At 45.7% G+C, this 22688-nt stretch overlaps 1 protein-coding gene across 4 annotated transcripts; it reads right to left on the bottom strand.

Annotated features, from left to right (window-relative positions):
* Nucleotides 1–1205: 1205 nt before the first annotated feature.
* On the bottom strand, nucleotides 1206–4989 carry LOC147250756 (homeodomain-interacting protein kinase 2-like). Of its 4 annotated transcripts, none has more exons than XM_086223005.1 (8): nucleotides 4708–4989; nucleotides 4306–4451; nucleotides 3985–4176; nucleotides 3691–3878; nucleotides 3453–3573; nucleotides 3217–3333; nucleotides 2770–3110; nucleotides 1206–2671 (listed from the first exon to the last, which is right to left on the bottom strand). In XM_086223005.1, exons 1-8 carry the CDS (start codon nucleotides 4715–4717, stop codon nucleotides 2389–2391), a joined length of 1398 nt encoding a protein of 465 aa, XP_086079131.1. In that variant the 5' UTR covers nucleotides 4718–4989; the 3' UTR covers nucleotides 1206–2388. The 4 variants fall into 4 exon arrangements, with proteins under 4 accessions (XP_086079131.1, XP_086079130.1, XP_086079129.1 ...); XM_086223004.1 differs by having other exon boundaries at nucleotides 1207–2671; nucleotides 4306–4454; nucleotides 4708–4988; XM_086223006.1 differs by having other exon boundaries at nucleotides 1209–2671; nucleotides 2770–2942; nucleotides 3027–3110; nucleotides 4306–4986.
* Between the last annotated feature and the right edge of the window lie 17699 nt (nucleotides 4990–22688).

The following is a 22688-nucleotide window of genomic DNA, read 5'->3' as shown; positions in this document are numbered from 1 at the left end:
CTGCTCTGGGGGGAGGGGGAGAACAGGGGATAGGTAGAGGGTATGGGGATCGTGGGTTGCGGGGGGGGGGGTAGCTCTGTTCGGGGGCGGTGGGCCTGGTCGTTGTGGTGGGCTGTGGCTGCCCCGCCTGGGTGTGGGGTGTGGGTGGGTGTCAGCCTCGCCGCTGGCGGACCCCTTGGGGGGCTCTGGTCGGGTCTTGGGCCAGAGGGGCCCTGTGCCCCTGGGCTCTGCTCATGCTGTGGGGGTGGGGGGGTGCCCGGCGGGACTAGGGTCATCTCTGCCCCGTCTCTCTGTGGGTTGCTTCTGGGTGGGTTTGCTGCTCCTATGCTTTCCTATGGGTCCTGGCATGGGTTGGGCCTGTGGCTGTTTCCTGGGGGGGGGGGGGGGGGGGGGGGGGATGGCCTGGGGTTCCCGTGTCCTGGGGGTTTCGGGGTGCTTTGGTGACCTGGTCCTGACCTACCTGCTATCCTGGACTGGGGGTGCGATGTCCTTGCCCCCCACATTAGTTACAGCCAGCTATGCACAGCATCCAAGAAAAACCGTAGCACACACACATACACATACACACGCGTATACACACATACAAGCATGCGGCGCACATCTGACCCATAAACACACACTCAGACATTTATCTTAAAATTATATTAAACCAAATGGTAAGCCTGCACCGGAAATTGTGCAACCAATGTTCTTTTTCTTTCTTTTTCTTTTGTTGTTACTTTTTCTTTGTTTATTTGGTTTTTGTTTGTTTTTGTTTTGTTTTGTTTTGTTTTTTTGTGTGTTTTTTATTGTTGTTGTTGTTGTTTTCTGCTGTTGTTGTTGTTTTGTCTCCCCCCTCCCCCTTGTCTTCGCTGTCCTGTCCCTGTTCTCTCTTCCTGTCCACTCCTGAGCCTCAGTCCGGTCGCTTTATCAATGAACCAATACCATTCCAAATAAAATTAAACATAAATGGCAATAGGAGGAGTGTATCAGATTCCTCCTATGCAGAATAAAACTACTTCAGTACAACAAGGCACCAGGAACATTGATGCTGCTTGCCTCAGCTACTGAACAGGACAGGTTAAAAAATTTAAAAAAAAAAGAAAAATTCATAAAGGCAAGGCAAGGCAAAGGCATAAAGAAGCAGCTAATCCGTCAATTAAGCAGAGTTTGACCATTTATACGCCTTCCTCCTTGAAAGAAGTTCCTACTACACACCAAGGCGACAGTGCTGACCACTGCACCACTCTGCTGCCCATTCACACTTCTATACAAGAAAAAAACACAATTCCAAGTGTTATATTTTAATATACATTAGTAATACATATATGTTGAAAATAATACTGTTTCTTTCTGCCGTTATGAGGTTGTTGATGCTGGTGCAGAGGGAGAAATGGAGAAAGTTGTTCTGGGCATCTACCTTGTCCAACAAAAAGAAGCCGAGGGAACAGATCCACCTGCTGATGTTGGCGTCCTCATTGAAGGATGTGCAATACTGCAAGACTTGAGATGCATGGCAAATGAATGCGTAACCATGTTTGGCTTGATCTTTTATTTAAACTTGAGCTATCTGAAGGAATTGCAAAACACTTTTGAGTTTCTCCAAAATCTAGTGATGGGATTGGATGGAAACAAGCTCTCCATGAAGCTGCAAGTCCTCAAAACAAACTGCATGAGGAAATTGCCATCAAGACAATAAACAAGAACTGGACTTGGATTTCTGTTGATTCTTACTCAGGGGAAAAACTGAGTGCTTTTGGACAGCTGACTAAAGCTAGACAAAGACATGCAAATGGAGACTAGGCTGATTGGATACTCTAAACTGAGCGTAAGCATGGCTGTGAGTGTGAATGGTTGTCTGTCTATATATGTTGGCCCTGTGATTGACTGGCGACCCGTCCAAGGTGAACCCCGCCTTTCACTTTAAGGCTGCTGGCATAGGCTCCACCCCCCTCCCTAGATCCTTCTCCAAAATGAAACCTTTTGGATCAGTAAACTGAAGGCAACCTCTTTTCCTGGCCTTAAGGAGGGATGTGACTCGTCCCTCTTTCTTTGTACAGTGGGCATTCATTTGTGTGCTTTTATTTTTTCAATTGAAAAATTTTTTCTTCTCTCTCTCCATTTCTCTAGTTATGTCTCTATGTCAGTTATGTTAATTAATTGTGTTTTTGTAATTTACTAGTTGTGTGTCACAATTTGTGTGACATCATGGGAAGTCTCCACCCACTGAACACCTAAGGCTGTCCTTTTTAAGCTTGGTTCTACTTCCTGTTCCCTGCCCTGATGAAGACCAAAATTGCCGCTATGCATAGGCCCATGCACTTTTTAACCAGTTCTTGCCAGGATGACCTTTTATACTTTTTCAAATCTCGGAAGTGCCTCTGCAATTCTGTTTTCTTTTTGGGATTATCATGTGGGAGTGATTCTGTTCCTCCTGTGAATCATATTTCTCCATAAGTTCCTGAGACAACAACATAGTCTTATCGGCAGACATTTCTTCCGTTTTACGTGTTGAGGATCAGGTTTGACGCCAGCCATCTCCTTAGCTGGACCCCTGTCTGCACCCTGGGTGGCAGCTGATTTCTCCGTCAAGGACATGTGACTGAGAGCTACTCCAGAATTGGGGTGAGGAATAGCACCTTCAGCATAGCTTGTTGAAATCAACTGCATTTTCTCAACACAGTCTTTCTCACTGGAAAAATCAAAACCATGACAAGGACAGAATCAGTTATTGAATTCATCGACACAGGAGTCTACCCAGTCTTACTGATGGCAACAACAGTTACTTACTAAGAGTTGTCATCCTTGTAGGTACTCAGATGGGCCATTGTGATAAATGAGTGCTTCAGGGCCTCCTCTGGTGAGATCCTCTTCTCAGGGTCCATTTCAAAAAGAACCTTCAGGAGGTTCACAAATGCTGCTCGATCCTCCAACACGGCTGAGCTCTCTGTCTCTGTGGGGAACTGAATTCGCAACAATTCTATTAAACAGGATCCTACTCTCTCAGCAGCAGAGCAAACTGGTATGATAGCAAATGGACCACTTACTGTCATCAGGTCCTCCAGGGAATGGATAAAGTTCTTGCTTCTCTCAGGTGTATTGCCAGTCACCAGCGTGTACTCCTTTGGGGTCTACAGCAACAAAAACACTGTATTAGATGCTTTCTCCCCAAATGGGATTTTAAAGAGTTGCTATGTAACTGAACACATCTAGAAAACATAGAACAAGATCATTTACCTTCAGCCTCCATTTTGGTGAATAGTACTTGCTCTCGGTGAAGTAATGGTGTGTGTATTTGCCGGCATCCAGGAGGTGGTCAGGTGGCTGGCCAAAGAGTTTGACCATCTCTCTCATCTAGAGGAACAATCAATAATAATCTTATTAGCCCAGATCCTGGACCTGCTTTACATCTCTGGATGAGTTTGGATGTTTGTGTGCAGTATTGTGTAAGAAGGTTATATTCTGTTACTCACCATCTGGTATGTATCGCTCGTAAACAGGCGTCTTCTTGTGTACAACTCCACGAGAAGACAGCCCATACTCCACATATCTATGGCCTCAGTTACTGGTTGGCCCAGAACGATTTCAGGTGCACTATTGGTAGAAAAAAAGTGAGATTTTGAAAGAAAATTCAGATTGTGCACAACTTCTAATTGATTAACAGCTGTGCAGCAAAGATTTTAAAAGAGGGGCTTCCAAGATTGATCTTACCGTAGTGCCTGTACTTGCATTGTCCAGCCTTGTCTACTTGCCAGCTCAGATTTTCGGAGGGACAAACCAAAATCGATGACCTTCAATGTAAAAGGCTTTTCTTTTTGGTTCACCAACATCACATTGTCCAACTTCAGGTCAGAGTGAATGACACCAATGGAGTGTAGGGCATCCAATGCTGTCAGCAACTGTAGAAAATAAGGGGCAACATATATAGTTAAAGTTACCATTGACCAGGTGAAGATCTGTCTATTCTCGGTATTGGTGAATAGAGTCATTCAAAACAGCTTTTACCTGCTGGGCTAAAGGCCGAATTTCACTCGGCATTAGTGGCTTTTGTCTTTCATCGCATAAAAAGTCCACCAAGCTCTTATCCAGCCTCTCAAATGCCAGATAGGTGTTTCCTTTGCTGGTAAACCTCTCAATGTACCTGACAATGTTTGTCTTGTCCAGGTCGAGGACGCTCACTGCTTCCAGCATGGCAATCTGTAGAGACGATCAAGAGACGACATTGTTTAGAGATACAGTCTGGTACCAGCTTTTTGCCTTATCAAAGACAAAACTGTATCTAAGTAAGCAAAAGGCATTTTTGTCACAAAGACTTTGATGACCTACCTCTCTTTTTGAGTGGCTTTTGTGTTTTAGAAGTTTTAGGACCACCTTCTCCTCTGTAGTCTGTGTTACTGCTTCAAAAACTTTGCCAAATGCTCCCTCACCCAAGACATTTGAAAGGTTGTATCGTCTTGTGTCACTCTGCAAGACTTCTTTTTGCAAATGGCCGGTAGCAAAGCGAAGTGAAAAGAAAAGCATAATATAAATACCAGAGTTCTGCAAGCAAAAGTAACCATCCACCCCCCAGCAGTTTTATTACATTTACATCCTCTGAAGATCAACTGAATATTTTTTGGTACATTGTAACTTTCATGCGTTAAGGTATCACACAACCTCCCATCAAGTACGCCCAGAATATCTTGTGATGACAGTTGGTACTGTAATTGTCAAAGTACATTTACTTACCTTTGCTCATTGTGTCTTATTACGGTGTAATTTGCAGTCCCCCAAAAAAAACCTATGAAGAAGTCTTTTATTGTTTGACTGAATTGTAAACTTTGTTTTGCATCCCATGTAAATATCTGTTATGGCCTTTGGTGATTCTTTCATCTCAGCCATTTAGTCATCATCACTGCAGATATAATCTCAGTCATCATGACTGAGCAACGTGCATTCAGACCTACAAACAGAAATTCCTCTCTATTCTGCCCAGAGGAGCAGGGCTTGATCCAGAAATGGGCGGGGTGTACCTCAAGTGGGTGTGATTTTGTGGTCTAGCCCGTCCGCCGGCTCAGAGTTATCAGGACCAGCGGCATTTGGGCCAGCCCATCACCCGACCCCAGCACCAGCACCATGCTGATGACGGTCTTCCAGCCCACCCAGACCCAGTGGCAGGAGGACATTAGGGGAATAACGGGGATCAATGAGCGGCTCGACCAGCTGAAAAATGTTCTGGAATTTTTAGTGGACAAAATAAATTAATCTGGCTTCATAAATCGTGTAATCGCTTCTTACCCATTCACATTGTGGAAATGAAAACCTGGCGTGCCAGGACGACTGCCCATCTGGGATCGGTGTCCATCCCTCCATCTGCACATTGATGGAGTGGAAACCCTTGCGATGAATGTAAGGATATTCCTCATGGGACAGTGCTTTTATGGCAACATGAGTGCAGTCAATGGCTCCAATTACATCAGAGAATCTGGCTATTGCTGCAAATTGCGCTTTAATATTGGCCTGTTCAACTGCACTGTAAGGGAATTTAATGTACCTGTAGGAGAGGCAGATGATCAGGTCCACCACCCAGGGCATGGCCCGGCTCAGGGTCGACTGGCTCACCCCGAAACAGTCTGCCATCTCTCGCTGGAAGGACCCAGTGGACAAGAAGCCGAGTGTGCTCAGCACCAGTGTCGGCACTGGCACAGCTTGGCTCCTGGCGGTTCTGCGCTGGTGCGCAGGTTGCAACGCCTCACAAATTTGCAGGAGGATGGCCCGCGGTAGCCGGAACTGGCTCATCAGCCACTCATCTGAATTGTACAGCAGATCCTCCTGCTCCCTGAAATGTCGTTCCTGTCTGGTTGCACCGTTTACCACGTCCTCCAACAGCGCAAGTGCTGCCATTGTTGAAAATTGCACATTCAGCACAATCGTGAGCGCTCTTTTATAGCCGCTTAAGTACTGCCAACTATTGTTTGGGTTTGTGTTGATGGTTTTTTGTGCCCAATGTATGTGCGGTTGTCAAATAATGTCAGTTACCAAACACCGCCACAGGGTGTTGCCAACGGACCAAAGTGCAGTTAACGCAAGAATCGGCTTTCTGCCAACTTCTACGGCACCTCTGGAGTTGGCGTGAGACAGCGCAAGAATCGACAAACTTTTCGTGTTTATTCATCTGAACGTCAGTGCCGATCGTGGCATACACACGTTTTTCTTGCGTAAACCGCATTAATACATGAGGCCCCTGCTCTACTTTTAAATTGTCATGAGATAACGTTTTTTGTGATTATGCGCAATACAAATAAAATTGACTTGACGATGTTTAAGTTACCCTTTGTATTGTTTTGATTCCTCTTATATTTAAGGTTTCTTTAAGCTGCTGTGAGGAAGTGTTGCTCACTACTGGCTGCAAAATATCTGCCCTCTGAGGACAAAATAAAGAACTGATGACCGAAACTTTCATCTGAGGAAGACACGCTCATTCTAATTCATTCACACTAAAAAAAAAATATTCAGGTGTTCTGCTGGTCAAATAGATGCCTCTCTATGCATTTAATTCGTCCAAAGGCCTACTCTACAATGGCCCTAGAAGATGAGAATGTATTCAAGTTTGGTTGTTTGAGGCTGGATCTTAATTCCTCCCATCTATTCCGTGACAAATACTGGCTAAAAAAGGAATTTTCCTAAAGATTTACACTGGTAAAGAGACATATATAAACCAGCGAGATGATGTTTTGCAGGTACAAATCCATGAACTGCCCAGAACTCATAACTTTCCATTCCAAGTTCAGAATTAGGTCCTAAGGCCTAATGAATGCACAATCAAGCTACAGGAGCACTCTCCGTATTGGCTTGAGATCCACTGCTCCTGCAAAGAGGCTAAACATCGGTTAGGTAATGGGTAGGTGATCTATGCCACTTAGGCAGTGAGAGTTTTTAATAATGCCATGTCCAAACATATCGCTTTAAGTCCATTCAGTACATTTGGCTGGGATTTGCTTGGGTTGTCTCAGTTTGGCTCTTTTTTCTCTTCCCTGTGTATCATGGTTTGCAGTTCACCACTGGGTTCTTTGTGTCTCCCTGAATGCACCACCACTCACTAGCTGGGTTTACATGGAGCCTAATATTCCAATTAGAATCGGATTAGAAGCCCAAACTGAATAAAAGTGTTCCATATAAACACCTCAATCCGAATAAAGAGGCCTAAACTGAATGGAATTTCATTCGGTTTCACAGGGGTAGAATATTCCTTTTCCCAAACCAATCAGATGTAAAATCTTATCATGTAAACGGTGAAACAGAATGTTGTCAGGCTGTGTTCTTTCTGCGCATGTTCTGTCTTGACGTAAATGTGCAGTGACGTTTCCTCACTTGATAAAAATGGCGGCTTCCAAGCAGCAGTGCACGCTCTGACTGTGACTTCATCTGGAGCCATAAATCCATCCACCAGTCCACAAAATTTAGTGAATGAAGAGCGCGTCATCCGAAAGTTTTGTTTCCATTCAAGGTCGGAAAATTCCAGAAGTACAACATGTTCCCACCAGTTTTTGCTGCAGACCTTCATCCACATCTTTCTGGTCTTCGGAGGGGGTGAGGGCAGCATGGGCAAACACTGTGAAATAACAACAAAAAGGCCCTCTTCTGTACGCCATCTCCTCTTCCTTGCTTCCAGTAGAAGCGCCTTTGTACCAAGCTTTTGCTTGAATAAATGTGTCAACACAATCGAAACGACTGTGCTGATCACACGATGGACCTCCATCATAGATCAGTCACGTGATGTTTACATCGCTCTGCACGTGACACACAGCCGTAAAACGACGGTTCCGATTAAATGAAGAGGCACATGTAAACACCAGATCGGAATACATCACGTCACATGTAAACAGTTGACCCGAACTCTTCAATCGGAATGAAGAAAAAGTCTGCATGTAAACATCGCTACTCATTAAGTCAACCTCCTCTGCCAATCAACCTCAATCACCTGCACCTATATAGGTCTCCCTCTCCCTTTGTTCTCTGCCATATTGTGATGCATTCATTCCTAACTCTCCAGCGATATCTCTCAGACTGACTTCCCGGCTTCGACCCTGCTTGATCCCACCATTCCTCTTTCCCTCAGCCCTGGAACCACTTCTGCCCTCGAGAAGTGCAAGTCTGCCTCTGTTTTTTGCCAGCTTGTTTTTGCCAGTTCCGTTTCCTTTGAGGACATTTTCAGTTACTATTTACCCTGAATGACATTTTCTAATTCAACTTCTGTTTCAAGTATGTTGCATTTGGGTCCCTACTCCCCACCATTTCAGTACAATCTGGCCAAACATGGACCCAGCACGCACTTCCTCTGCCCAGAACCATTTTGAATGCATTGAAGGAGTCCTCTAGCAACATGAGGGTGCGGCATACAATATTTGTTTGACTGGGAAGGCTATGGCCCAGAAAGGTCGCGGCTCTCGGCCTCTTGTCATTGACCCTCAATTCATTGCTGACTTTCACCAGAGAAACCCTGATCAGCCCTCTCACACCTCCACCACAGTCAACTCCCGTCGACCTGCCCCCTCAACAGGCCGGCCCTTTTTCCCAATCCAATTTCCCAATTCCCAACCCATGGAATGAGGACGAGGACAACCAGGAAACTTATAACAATCAGGAAACTCAAAATAATCAGGGCACTCAGGATAATGTGGATTGGATGGATTTTCAGAATCAGAATGGTCTCTTCCTGGACTCCATCCCACGCCACCGGGGATATGGAATGGTCTGCTTGACCTGAATACTATGCAAGTCTGCCTCTGTTTTTCCCCTGTTTTTTTGCTAGCCTGTTTTTGCTAGTTCTGTTTCCTTTGAGGACATCTTCAGTTACCGTTAAGTGTGAATAAAGGACATTTTCTAATTTAACTCCTGTTTCAAGTGTATTGCATTTGGGTCAATACTCCCCACCGTTTCACTGTGATTTGATCATCTGACTTGGTTGAATGCACAGCAGCTGGTCATTGCTGTGTTTCATGCCATCATTTACTCTGTTTCATTTCTACAGGAAATATTCAGTTTCTCAAGGAGTAGTTCATTGCTACAAGTTTGATGCTGCAGGTATGGTAGAAGGTCAATTCTAATACTCTCATTCTGCAAGCCTGTGAGAACAGTGTGCAGGAACATGCTCTGCACAAGGGCAGGGTCGTATTTCAAGCCTTATTCAACAGGATCTTCTGACTCAAGTCAAGGGCCTGAACCAAAACATTTTGGAGGCTTTCCTTGCTACTCTGCTGCTCTGAACAAGAAGTTATGTACCATTTGAAAGGCTATTTAGACATCTGAGTTTACAGTTCTAAGCCATTTTTTTCCCAACCTGTCCTGTTCAGCAGCTGGGGCAAGCAGTCTATACTGCTTGCCCCAGCTGTTGAACAACTGACCCCCTCATGGAAGAAACACCAAGTGCGATGTGTACCCTGCCCGGAGGGGCACCGGGGCCCCGCCCTGGAGCCAGGCTTGGGGTGGGGGCTCGAAGGCCAGCGCCTGGTGGCCGGGCCTTGGTTCGTGGGGCCCGGCCGGGCCCAGCCCGAAAAGGAGACAGGGGCACGTCCTCCTTTTGGACTCACCACCCATAAGAGGAACTGGAGGGGTCCGGTGCAGTGTGGTTTGGGTGGCAGTTCAAGGCGGGTGCCTTGGCTGTCTGAACCACGGACATGGAAGCTGGCTTTTGGGACATGGAACGTTACCTCTCTGGGTGGGAAGGAGCTGGAGCTGGTGGAAGAGGTTGAGCGTTACCGGCTAGATAAAGTTGGCCTCACCTCGACACATAGCTCTGGGTGGAAGTGCCTTTGGAGTGGCAGACCAGGGTGGTCCCCGTTAATGATGATGATGATTTTAAGAAAGATGGAAGGTCTTGCTAGCACCTTTATGACAGGTAGACTCTAGTGAAAATAGGGCCATAATGCTTTTCTCTCTTCTCTTTATCACTGCTAGGTGTTTCAACTCAACTGTCTGTAAAATATTGTCATGTCTGATCTGGAGAAGTGCCATCCTGTGCTCTTGTGATGTTGATGTAGAATCACTACCTGAGAGGTTCCCGAGCATCAGTGCCATCAGTGCAAACCTGTGTGTGTCTGTGTGATTTTCTGTGCACTACCAAGCCAGACTTTGTTGAAGAGTTGCCAGGGAGGATTTGAACCACCAGTGAGTAGTATGATATTAATCAGATGGATTGCAAATTAAAAAAAAAAATGACTTCATATACACCGAGGGGCTTGTAAAAGGGATGTTGATGGCTTTTTGTTAGTTCAGTGCTTCAGTGCTTGTCACACTTCACAAATGTTGACAGAATTTTGGACACGTTATTGTTTTAGTCTGATCAAAGTGAGACAATGGTATCCATAGGAACCAGAGGTCCAGCATCAAAACGTGACTCTCCTCTTTACTGACAAATCGCGAAATGTGCCAGCATTCACGTTACTTAATTCAATTGTTTCAGTGTGGTGCACGTAACATGCACATGATACTATGAATGTGAGTAATTAAAGTGTATTTCTTTATGGACACATTTACCAACTCTAAAAAGCAAAAAAACAAAACAAAAGGCAACAGATTATCTATGCTCAAGGACACACAAAATTTCCAAAAACACTCCCTCAAAAGTGAGTACTGCTGCCCTCAGGTTCAAGTATTTATATCACTGAGCAATTCACAGTCAGAATGTCAAGATGCTGATGAAAGGTCTTGATCTCTGTAAAGGTGTCCCTTTAAAGGGGTCAATTGAAGTTATAAGAAAAAAAAACATCTGATGTTACAAGTCACATGGAGATGGCAATTGGCCTGTTGTAAGCTGGCAGGTCGGTTCAGTAAAGATCGGTACCAGGGCCGCCTGGAAGAGGTGCATGTGATCACTGCAGGCTGACGCACTAAAAGGGATACAGAAGAGCACACCGTGTGACCAAGCTGTGAGTGAAAATAAAACCACATCTCGTGTAGTTCTCTAAAATGGTGGCCCTATGGCAATACTCTGTGGCAATACTCTTAACTGGGAAACCCTAACCTAAATGTACTCACTTGATAACAATTACATGTGGAGGAGAGTCACTTCTCATCCAGTAGTCATGGAGTGAACCAATCTTATCAGCTGAACCTCAGTGGCATTGCAAAAAAACCTAAGCTGTGAGCTGTGAGTTCAAGTCCTCTGAAACAGTCAGATCCTCAGTCCTAGTTTGGGCCAACCTTAATCAATATTTTATATTTTATGATAACTGTGTCAAACTCCAAGCTAAGAGTGAATTCTAGACCTCTCCAATTTCCAACATACAAAAGTTCATAAAGAAGAAAATTTGAGGTCAAAACTGGAGTGACTGGTCTGATCAGACAGTCATTACAATTCTCAGTAAATTTATGCAGTTGAAGATAATAAGTTCCATAAATTGCCTAAACATATCGAGGAAAAAATCCCTCAGAATAAAAGCACAATATAAAAACAGAAGTTAATGCTTGAACAAAATCATTCCCTGACTGAGGACAAATAATCAGACCTTACTCAGACAGACAATGTTTGTGTTTCTTAAATGTTTTATGTTGATTGAGTTTGTGTCTGTGTGTTAATGTGTGCTAAATCTGTGGTGTGACTGAATTTAATTCTGGATTGTGGCTGAGAGGGGGGAGGGTGCTGTTTAAGAGTAATTAAACTGCACATTACATAAAGCTTGATGGGTTCCATTGAATCTTAGCTCTTTGGGGAAGCTTTGAAAGGACTTGGTTGTAAAAAATGTATTTACAACCAAGTCCTTTCAAACCTTCCCCAAAGAGCTCAGCTGAAAGACCCATGTGGAAAGGCTGCTGCCAGCACAGCCCATTAGCATCTGAGTGGTTGGTGAAACTCCCTAACGACCACCCCTGAAACTCCCTGACACCGCACAACGACTGTCGTTTGGGGAGGCCAGGTGAGTCTCGGGAGGGTCGTTTCCACCACAATAGCACTGACCACTCCCACATAGGTTTATAAGCTGGAGTTTCCACACTCTTCACTAGAACTGAAGAAGCCTCTCGGATGAGAGGTGAAACGTCTTCAAGATAAACTTACGTCCAGTTGACTAGATTTTACTTCGCTTCGATCTACGATGACCTGGATGAATGAGAACCTACACAGACGTACTGCCATCTAGTGGCAGAAGAAGTGTCGCCCCCCCCCTCACCTTTTTTTTGTTTTTGACAGACAAACAACATCATACAACACAGTTAGTGTTACATAATCACTAAGTGCTGGGTCTTGGACCCTCTGACTTATTCTACCCCAAAGAGGAGAAGAGTCAGGTTAAGTGCCTAGGTGTTCTCTGAACAACTGAGTCTTCAATTGTCTCTTAAAAGTAGAAAGGGACTCAGCAGAACGCACAGAGTTCGGTAGTTCGTTCCACCATTTGGGAACAACAGAAGTGAAGAGTCTGGCTAGAGGTTTGGAGCAGCGCTGGGCTGGAAGCACCAGGCATCTTTGGCATGCAGAGCGTAGTGGGTGAGAAGGAGAGAAGACCTGGATCAGGGATTCCAGGGAGGCTGGAGCCGTTCTTGTGATTGTTTTGTAAGCCAAGAGAAGTGCCTTAAATTTGATCCTGGCTGCCACTGGAAGCCAGTGAAGAGAAACCAGCAGCGGGGTGACGTGCCCTTTTGGGCTGGTTGAAGACCAGACGTGCTGCTGCATTCTGGATCATCTGCAGAGGCTTGAATGAGCATGCAGGGAGGCCTGCCAGAAGAGAGTTGCAGTAGTCAATGCGTGAGATGACAAGAGCCTGAACCAGAATCTGTGTGGTCTGTTGGGTCAGGAAGGGTCTGATCTTCCTGATGTTGAAGGGCATAACGGCAAGACCGAGAAACTGAGGCCACATCAACCTTAAAGGTCAGCTGGTCATCAATCATGACACCCCGGTTTCTGGCTGAGTTTGTGGGCGCAAGTAGGCTCGAGTCAAGTTGGACAGTGACCTGAGGCTGAACAGATGGACAAGCTGGAAAGACCATAAGTTCAGTCTTAGACAGATTCAGTTGAAGGTGGCGTTCCTTCATCCATGTGGAGATATCAGCCAGACACGCTGATATACGATCTGAGACCGTTCTGTCATCAGGTGGAAAAGAGAGGAGAAGCTGAGTGTCGTCAGCATAACAGTGGTAGGAGAAGCCATGGGAGCGGATCACTGCACCAAGTGAGGTGGTGTACAGAGAGAAGAGAAGGGGACCAAGCACTGACCCCTGAGGAACCCCAGTCGATAGGCCATGTGACCTAGACACCTTTCCTCGCCATGACACTCTGAAGGATCTGTCTGTGAGGTAGGACTTGAACCACAACAAGGCAGAACCAGATATGCCGAGCTCAGAGATTGTGGAGAGGAGAATGTGATGGTTCACTGTGTCGAAGGCAGCAGAAGGTCCAGCAGAAGTAGGACAGAGCATTGACCAGCAGCTCGAGCTCGTCTCAGTGACTCAGTGACTGACAGGAGTGCAGTCTCAGTGGAGTGGTCACACCTGAAGCCAGACTGAAAAGAGTCAAGTAGGTTGTTGTTCCGCAAATGTTCAGAGACCTGGTTAAATACTGAGCGCTCCAGTATTTTTGACAGCAATGGCAGAAGTGATACTGGCCTGTAGTTTTCAACCTGGGCGGGGTTGAGATTAGGCTTTTTGAGCAGTGGGGTGACACGGGCCTGCTTAAAAGTAGCAGGAAAAATGCCAGTTTCCAGGGAGGAATTGACAATGTGTGTGTGACTGCAGGTTTGATAGTGGGCAAAATGGTCTGCAGGATGCTGGTGGGTATTGGATCGAGAGGACAAGTTGTAGGTTTTGAGCTCAGGAGAAGTCTGGAGACTTCATCTTCGCTCATGGGAGCAAAGGAGAAGAGTGAAGCAGCAGTGGCAGGTTGACGCTGACTGGACTGGTCAGGCTCAGAGAACTGGTTGCTGATTGCAGCAACCTTTTCAGAAAAAAAGGAGGCAAACATGTCTGAAGTCAGCGCAGTGGAAGGCTGAGCAACTGGAGGAGAAAGCAAGGAGTTAAACGCCATAAACAGTTATCTGGAATCAGAAGTGGCACAGATCTTGTTCTGATAGAAGGCTTTCTTAGCGGACTGTAAGCACGAGGTGAAGGAAGCAAGTTTCTGTTTGTATAAGGACAAGTCAGTGGGTTCTTGGGATTTCCGCCACTTTCTTTCTGCTGCCCTGAGTCCAGCTCTTTGTTCTCTCAGAACTTCAGAGAGCCATGGACTTGGTTGTTTTTTCTTGGCTGGTTTGGACACCAGGGGGCAGAGTTTGTCCAGAGAGGATGCCAGAGAGGAACAGAGTGTTTCTGTAGCCTCATGAACAGAAAGTGAGAAGGAGTGCGAGTGGTCAGGCATGACGGAATTCACCTCATCAGACAGCTGTGCTGCTGTGAGGGATTTCAGGTTTCTGCGGAAGGAAACCGTCTGTATGGGTGTCTGCAATTGCAGAAAGGCAACCGCAAATTTGACCAAGAAATGTTCTGACAGGTGGAGTGGGGTAACTGTCACATCTGTTATGGAGCAGTTACGAGTCAGCACCAAGTCAAGGACTTTACCAGCTTTGTGGGTGGGAGGAGAAGAAGCTAGTTCGAGTGCAAATGAGGAGATGAGTGCCAGGAAGTCGTTTGCCAGAGTTCTGTCAAGGTGAATGTTCATGTCTCCCATGACAATCAGTGGTGTGCCATCGTCAGGGATGTCAGAGAGTACATATATATTTACTTAAAATAGAGTGCAGGAAACACAAGGCAGTGAAGCACAGAAGAGACTGTATAAGAGTGGACACAGGTGAAAAGGTCACAACAGGGAAGAGCAGGAGTGTAGCTCATGGCTAGCATCACTTCCTTAAGCTAATTAAGTCAGAACAGAGTCCATAGAATTTCTACGGTGGGATGAAGTGGTGGGAGTCAGAAGTAGATAAGAGCAAGGTCGTGAATCAGGACAAGAGAGGTTTGGATCTTCACAGATGCAACAAGGAGTCTACAATGGGAACAGATGGTGCTGGCACGTGGTCAGACAGAAGATTCTGCAAAATAACACAAAGATCAAAAATACACACTTGCACGTAGAAGTGATCACATAAGCACCTCCTTGTAACACATAAAACTGGAGAGAGAGTGAGATCGTTGGACTTCTTGCCACAACGCCAGGGACGACGCATCTGCGTATGCTGACTCCAGGATAGGGGAAGACCATCTCCAGAGCTCTGGATTCTTTCCTGTTAATCTGAAAAAATTCTTTTGAACCAACTGGAAGGTGTCCTCTCCAGATTTTGAACGGTGCAATATGGACTCTGTGGGTCCTTCTGATTGATTAATGGTGACTTGTTGAAAAATTCCTGCACCATAAAAGCGCCGTCCCATGAGGAACACGCTTACGTTCATCATAAGGGTTTCCACTCCATCAATGTGCAGATCATGGATGCGCAGAGGCTGGACGGATGGATGCCGATCTCGGCCAGGCAGCCGTCGTTGCACGCCAGAATTACATTTTCACAATGTGAATGGGTAAGAAGCTAAAACAGAATTCATGAAGCCAGATTAATTTATTTTGTCCACGAAACGTTCCAGAACATTTATCAGGTGGTCGAGCCGCTCATTGATCCTCGTTATTCCCCTAATAATGTACTCTTGGGACTGCAGGACCGCCTGTGTGTGGACCCTCCGTCTGGATCCGTGTGGGCCAGAGGATACGCCGCTGGGTCCGGGTGGGCTGGAGGACCGTCCGCCGCTTGTCGGCCTGGTGCTCCTGCTGGGGCCGGGGGACGGGCTGGCTCGAATGCCGCTGGTCCTGGCGGATGACTCTGAGCCGGCGGACGGGCTGGCGCGGGAGCCGACGGGGGTGCTGCACGTTGGCGGCATGTCTGATGGATCAATTTCTGTTAAACATTGGTTTATTTAAATGGCCGATTCTGTGTATGTCTTGCCTTTACATCTGTGGCAAAGCAGGTGGAAATATTGCATAAGAAATGGAGTTGCAATTTACACTCCAGGCTCTCGGAGTCAGCGTGGGTGGCGGCGACAACCCCCCCCCCCACACACACACACCCACAGAGGTGCTGCCCACAGGAAATGGATGGACAGAACCCTTTTCTCTCTTATTTTAACATTTCTAAGAGGGTATAAAGCTGTCACCAGAGCTGCAGTTCTGGTCTTTAAAAGGTACAAATGACAATGGTACAAGTATGTACCCACTGTTGAGTGTACAATAGCAGTACCTTTGAGGGTACCGCCCCAGTGACAAGCCTTGTTACCCTTAAAAGGTACAATTGGGTACTATTTTTTCTGAGAGTGGAAGGATGCCATAGCAACTCAGTGAAAGTACTACAGAGGTTGGCTGAGGGAGGACACAAGGTGTCCTAATCAAAACTCCAGTATTGCCAAACACAGGTGGAGTACTTGGGAAGAATTGTCTCCCATGGCAGTTTCCATCTCCCCATCCCATTTAGAAGGTGTGAGCAAAGCACCACGTACCCAGACTGTTGGACAAATGATGACCTTTTTTGGGGATGACAGGATACAACTCTGAGTGGATAGAGGATTATGCAGAAGAAGTGGCTCCTCTCAGAGATCTGATCAAACAATCTGATAACGCCAAAATGATGACCCTAGTGAAGTGGACACCAGGGGCCTCATGTATCAACGTGGTTTACACAAGAAAAATTTTCGTACCCCAGGATCGACGCTCACGTTCAGATGTATCAACACGATAAGTTCGTCGATTCTTGCGCTGTCTCACGCCAACTCCGGAGGTGCCGTAGAAGTTGGCGGAAAGTCGATTCTTGCGTTAACTGCACTTTGGTCCATTGGCGACACCCTGTGGCGGTGTTCGGTAACTGACATTATTTGACAACCGCACATACATTGGGCACAAAAAAGCCTTCAACACAAACACAAACACCTGATGGCAGTACTTAAGCAGCTATAAAAGAGCCTTCACGATTGTGCTGAATGTGCATCTTTCAACAATGGCAGCACTTGCACTGTTGGAGGACGTGGTAAACGGTGCAACCAGACAGAAACGACATTTCAGGGAGCAGGAGGATCTGCTCCACAATTCTGACAAGTGGCTGATGAGCCGGTTCCAGCTACCGCGGGCCATCCTCCTGCAAATTTGTTAGGAGCTGCGACCGGTGCTCCAGCACAGAACCACCAGGAGCCGAGTTGTGCCAGTGCCGACACTGGTGCTGAACACGCTCGGCTTCTTGGCCAATGGCTCCTTCCAGGAAGAGATGGCGGACTGTTCCGGGGTGAGCCAGTCGACCCTCAACCGGGCCATGCCATTGGTTGTGGACCTGATCATCCGCCTCTCCCGCAGGAACATTAAATTGCCTTACGGTGCGGTTGAACAGGCCAATATTAAAGTGCAACTTGCAGCAACAGCCGGATTCTCTAATGTCGAATTCTCTAATGACTGCACTCATGTTGCCATAAAAGCGCCGTCCCTTGAGGAACACTCTTACATTCATCGGAAGAGGTTTCCACTCCATCAATGTGTAGATCATGGACGCGCAGAGGCTGGCGGGATGGATGCCGGTCCCGGCCGGGCAGCCGTCCTGGCATGCCAGAATTTCATTTCCACAATGTGAATGGGTAAGAAGCTTCTACACGATTCATGAAGACAGATTAATTTATTTTGTCCACGAAACGTTCCAGAACATTTTTCAGGCGGTCGAGCTGCTCATTGATCCCCGTTATTCCCCAAATAATGTCCTCCTGCGACTGCAGGACCGCCTGTGTGAGGACCCTCCCACTGGATCCGTGTGGGCCGGAGGGTGCGCCGCTCGGTCCAGGTGGGCTGGAGGACCGTCCGCCGCTTGTCGGTCTGGTGCTGCTGCTGGGGCCAGGGGACGGGCCTCATGTGTCTCACCTGTTTGATTGCACCACCTGCGTCTCATTTGCCCCTGTGTATTTAACCTCCATGTTTCCCTTTGTCTGTGTAACCCAAGTGTAAAACCTGGTTGACTAAAGTGTAGGTTTAACCTGAAAAGGAAATTAATGTTTCATTAGTTGTTTTATATGTTAAAACATCTTTAATGTGTTTTTCTGAGTTTCACTTGAATGCAACATGTTGTTCAACCGCACTTGAAAACAGCATCTAGTTCACCACTAACCAAACAAAAGGCAGCTAGCCATTTAGTAGCCAATCAGCGTGCACGTTCAGCCTACTTTGCTGGAAGTAAGTCCTTATGCGGTACTTCTCCTTCAACTAGTTTATTTGTTTACAGTTCACCACTGTGATCGCAGTTACACAGACAAACTGTGTTTAATCTCATGGGAGCTGAGAGTCCCTGACGGCGCTCAGCACTGGAAAAAAACGCATCGGTGAGAGTGATTGTTCCGGTGGTTTACATCTTTTCGTTGCTGCTGCTGCTTGTGCTGAACGGGTTCAGTACATGAAAATATATTTTGGTGAACTGTTGCATTGAACTTGTTTCTGTGAATATTCATTGATCCAGCACTTTAGTCTGTGCACTTAAAACACTAAACTGCACATTTATTAGTTAATAAGCATTGTGTTATTTTAAAAGGTAATAAGTTATTTTGTTATACAAATTGTAAAGTTAAAGGATTTACTTATTTTTCAGTTAAAAGGTAATTTCATCATCTTTATTCATGAAACTTGTGATGAATATATTCTCATGATTTAAATTGAAATTGTTATAGTTTTGAATTATCATCCAATGATTCATGAATGAACACTTGATTTCTAGCTGTGAAGTCATTGAGCTTTAGTGTCATACAAAGCCTGAAGTTAAAGGTGTCGTTATGCTTTAGTTTAATGTTGTACAACAATTAGACTGTTTACTTAAAGTTCCTGTTTACTAAATTAAACAGGTCAGGTCTTTTGGAGACCCCAGTCGTCATAGAACCTCCAGTCTGTTGTAGAAGACCAGAGCTTGGATGGAATGATTCGAGATTCTTCTGAGATTCATAGATGGCGAGCTTCCCACAGATCCTAGAGAAACGCGGTTGATTCTTCATCATTCACTCCAATGGTGGTAGGACTAACCCGGTTGGCAGGATTGCCAGCTCTAATCACCCTGTCCAAGACTGTCACACACCAGTGGTAACTAAACGAACACTACACATGGATTGATTCGATGAACAATTGGGGAAAAAAACACATAACACAGTACCGGTACTAAAAGGGGGAACAGACTCATTATTTTAAAGGTGCCATTTTATTTTCTTTATTATTTTTCATATTGCTGTTTATATAAATGTTGTAAACTTGGGCTACAAAATACTCACTAAAAGAGTTACTTTTGCAATTCATGTGTGGTCTGTGTTGTTTATGGTTTGGTTATTCAAGTCCATGACAAATGAGCTCCTTCCGAACCTAGTCACTCAGTGTATTCTCTATTAGTGGGTTACATCTGCGTTGGGTCATTGTCTCTTGTGTCATGTCACATGTCTTGTCTGTCTGTCTGTCTGTCTGTCTGTCATGTCGGCATCGTCGTCGCCTCAAGCCCCCAGTCTCCCATCTCCCCTTTCAAGTCCCAGTCTCCAGGTTCTCCCTCGTGTTCCTCACTTCCTTACATAAGTTTTGGTTGATACTTTGTTCCATGTTCAGGACTTAGGCCTGTAGACCCTTTTTGTTGTACTTTGTTTTTGCTCCTCATTTACTTCTTTGAGTTCCCCTGTTTTTGCTTTTTCTTTATAGACTATTAAATACCCCCTTTTTTTTTAGCACTCCTTGCCTCTGTCTGCTATTGGGTCTGTTCCTTGCCCCCACCATGTGACAGAATGACCCGACCAAAAGAAAAGACCCAGCAGACAATTCCCCTCCCATGCATGATGACTCTTTTTGAATATTTAGCCTGTATGGGTCAGAAGATGGCAGAACGAGAGTCACCTTATGTGGAGGATTGTACGGGCACTCGACTGGGGTCCTCGCTCAGTGCAGTGAGCCCTCAGGGCAGCTTTGGGCTCGTCCAGGACAGCCCCCACCATGTGACAAGAGCCTCCTAGCACAATCCCCACAGTGGTTCCGAAAAAATATACACATGAAAATTGTGCACGACACCAACAACAATGTACTGAGTGAAAGTTTAAACCACAGGAAGGTTTGAGTTAAATGTGTAGAAATCCAATGTATGGCATCCAGTGCAGACTTCTGTATGGATCCAGGTGAAGCCATAATTACCTGGGCAAAGGGCCAACCCTTAGGTTTGAATCAGTGTTGTTTTTGGCAGGCATTTTAGATTTAGTTTTCGTCTAAGTCTTTTGGACTAAATGCTTCATTTTAGTCACATTTTAGTCATTTCTATCCTTGATAGTTTTAGTTGACGAAAAACTCAAAAAGGTTTTAGTCTTGTTTAGGGGGGTCTGACGTCGTCATTTTCGTTTTCGTCCAGCGTGACGAAAACAACACTGGTGTGTGTGTGGACTACAGTACTCAGTTTTCTCCCCAGCAGCAGAGATCGTGTACAGATCACAGGATCCTTTCAGCTGAACTGAACTGGTCAGGTTCTGGTACAGAGGTACAATGATGATCCTTGACACAAAGTGACAGAGGAGCGACATGCTGGTGAACGTTTCACAAGACGCAAACATAAAGAAACCAGTGGAGGACGAGGCAGGGACGATGATCCTAGTCTGAGGACTGCAGAGGAGAGGTGGAAGCCACTCGGTAGACATGCTGATTGGCGTCAGCGGACCGTCAGTGGAGAGAGGTGGAGGCCTCCCCGCAGCAATGGCGATAGCAGGAACAATCGCCAGTTACAGTGTGATAACAGCAATTGGTGGAGACCCGGACCGAGATGGGAAGCTAGTCCTACAAGGGAGAAGTCCAGTATTTATCACCATAATATTGAGACAAATGGTGGTTGGAATACACCCGAGAAAGCCCGGGCTGAGTTCTGGAGGCCTTCACACCATGGCGGCTGCAGAAGCATAGTAACAAGAGCAGATAGGAGTTCCTGGTGGAGACCAGATGAGGGATCCCGAAGGAGGCCCAGACACGATACAGAGGACTGCTATCAAGATCAGCGACGTGACATCGGACCACGGCGTCATCGTTGGTGACGACAGACGTATCGGTCGTCATCCAACAAAAAAGCAGTGACAATGAATGCCTGGTAGAGAAGGGATGGGGCAAGCAGCAGGAGGCCGGGGACTGGTTCAGGGTGGACAACAACCTGGATGATCCTGGTGCTACAGGCTCATGCCATTGTCGTTGGTGACTTGTGGCAAATCAAGATTGTGACTGTTAGCCAAAACAGTATTGGGTGGGGGCTCCCGGACGGTGCCATTAGCATAATGAAGAGTGTCTCTTCATCCATTCTTTAAAATTATATCAATCAGTACTATTTACCTGCTGGGGGACTATGGACGAAAATTAGCATTCTTGCTAACTTGGCCCTAATCCCATTTACATTGTGTTTTCTATACTGATGTCACATGGAGTGCGACGCCTCCAATAAATAAAGGATGAAACAGAAAAAAAAAACGACTGCACCTTGTAAACTTGTTCACATGTTCTAAAGGGTTGTATTGCATGTTTTAAAAAAACAAATGTTGGTCAATGTAATGTGCTTAGAAGTGACTGACAGTCTTTATGTGCACGTGTATATGTGTGTGTGTGTTTGTGTCTATGTGTGTGTGTCAGTGTTGTTTTTGGCAGGCATTTTAGATTTAGTTTTAGTCTTAGTCTTTTGGACTAAATGCTTCTTAGTTTTAGTCACATGTTAATCATTTCTATCCTTGATAGTTTTAGTCTAGTTTTAGTCAACAAAAACTCAAAGGTTTTAGTCAAATATCAAAGATACCTATAAATAAAAAACATATGTGTATGTACTTAATAGGCCAATACAGGTGTTAGAATGAAGCACTGAAACTGATCCACCTTCAAAGGTGAGTTTTTTCCCCTCTTTTTCTTTCTCTACCTTTTACTTTTATTATTTTGTTGCAGATGCAGACAACACACTGGCACACAATATGAGTATTGTATCACAATAAAATAGGATTAAAAAAAAAATAAAAGCACACTTGACTTCCATATGAATGACCACATGTCCTACATATTGGCTTTAGCTGCTGTTATTGGTTAAAGCATCCAGGTGTGTTGCTTAGATAGGGAACAGCAGCAGGTCTGAAGACCACCGTGTCTCCCAGTCCCACAAACATGGGTCAAAGCATTCCACCTGCCACCTGTCCACAAATGGACAGGGTTTTATTCATAACATGCTACATTAATAGAAGGGCTGGTTTAAACGAGCCAACATTAGTGGGGCCCCTGGCAGCCCCATTCTTTCTAGCTTTAGCATGTAGCACTAGGAAACGGTCTCTGCACCACAGGGGAGGTGGAACTACCACCACCACCACCACGAAACTTTAGGCTTAATACTAAAAAGAAAGTGCATCACAGGGCTGGCCTCACATTGACTAAAGCTATGCTTTAATCATCCCTCTTTTTACGACAACCCGACACCGCTGCTGCTGCCGTGGTGGGAGTCTCGTCCGCTGCAGACAGGCCCAGACTGTCTCTGTGTGTGTGCATTTGTGTGCGTGCGAGAGAGGCTTTTAGTGCGTGTGTACTGATGATGGGGGGTGACCATTAGGACCAACAGCTACAGCTGGCTCCATTCTGATGTTTGAATAGTTTCACAGTGCTTGAAGGAAATAAAATATAAGCACCAGTATGAAACTCTCTGCCTCAGTCGTTGGTAACAAGGGCCAGCTGCACTAGGCCATAGGCACAGTCCTAACACAAAAGCTATACACCTCAATTTGCTACTGCC

This window comes from Aulostomus chinensis, chromosome 13 (genome assembly GCF_037954235.1).
Source record: "Aulostomus chinensis isolate RoL2024-O1b breed Wild chromosome 13, RoL_Achi_v1.0, whole genome shotgun sequence".
NCBI lineage: Eukaryota > Metazoa > Chordata > Actinopteri > Syngnathiformes > Aulostomidae > Aulostomus > Aulostomus chinensis.
Note: the sequence above shows the minus strand (reverse complement) of the source record. Positions and strands in the feature narration are given on the sequence as shown.

What these genes read in the sequence shown, in the direction of transcription:
- LOC147250756 (XM_086223003.1), bottom strand. Translation starts at nt 4,500, where the DNA reads ATGCTTTTCTTTTCACTTCGCTTTGCTACCGGCCATTTGCAAAAAGAA. An exon ending in AAAGCCACTCAAAAAGAGAG is followed by an intron (nt 4,177 to 4,305) that starts GTAGGTCATCAA and finishes TCGTCTCTACAG; the next exon opens with ATTGCCATGCTGGAAGCAGT. An exon ending in TTCGGCCTTTAGCCCAGCAG is followed by an intron (nt 3,879 to 3,984) that starts GTAAAAGCTGTT and finishes TATTTTCTACAG; the next exon opens with TTGCTGACAGCATTGGATGC.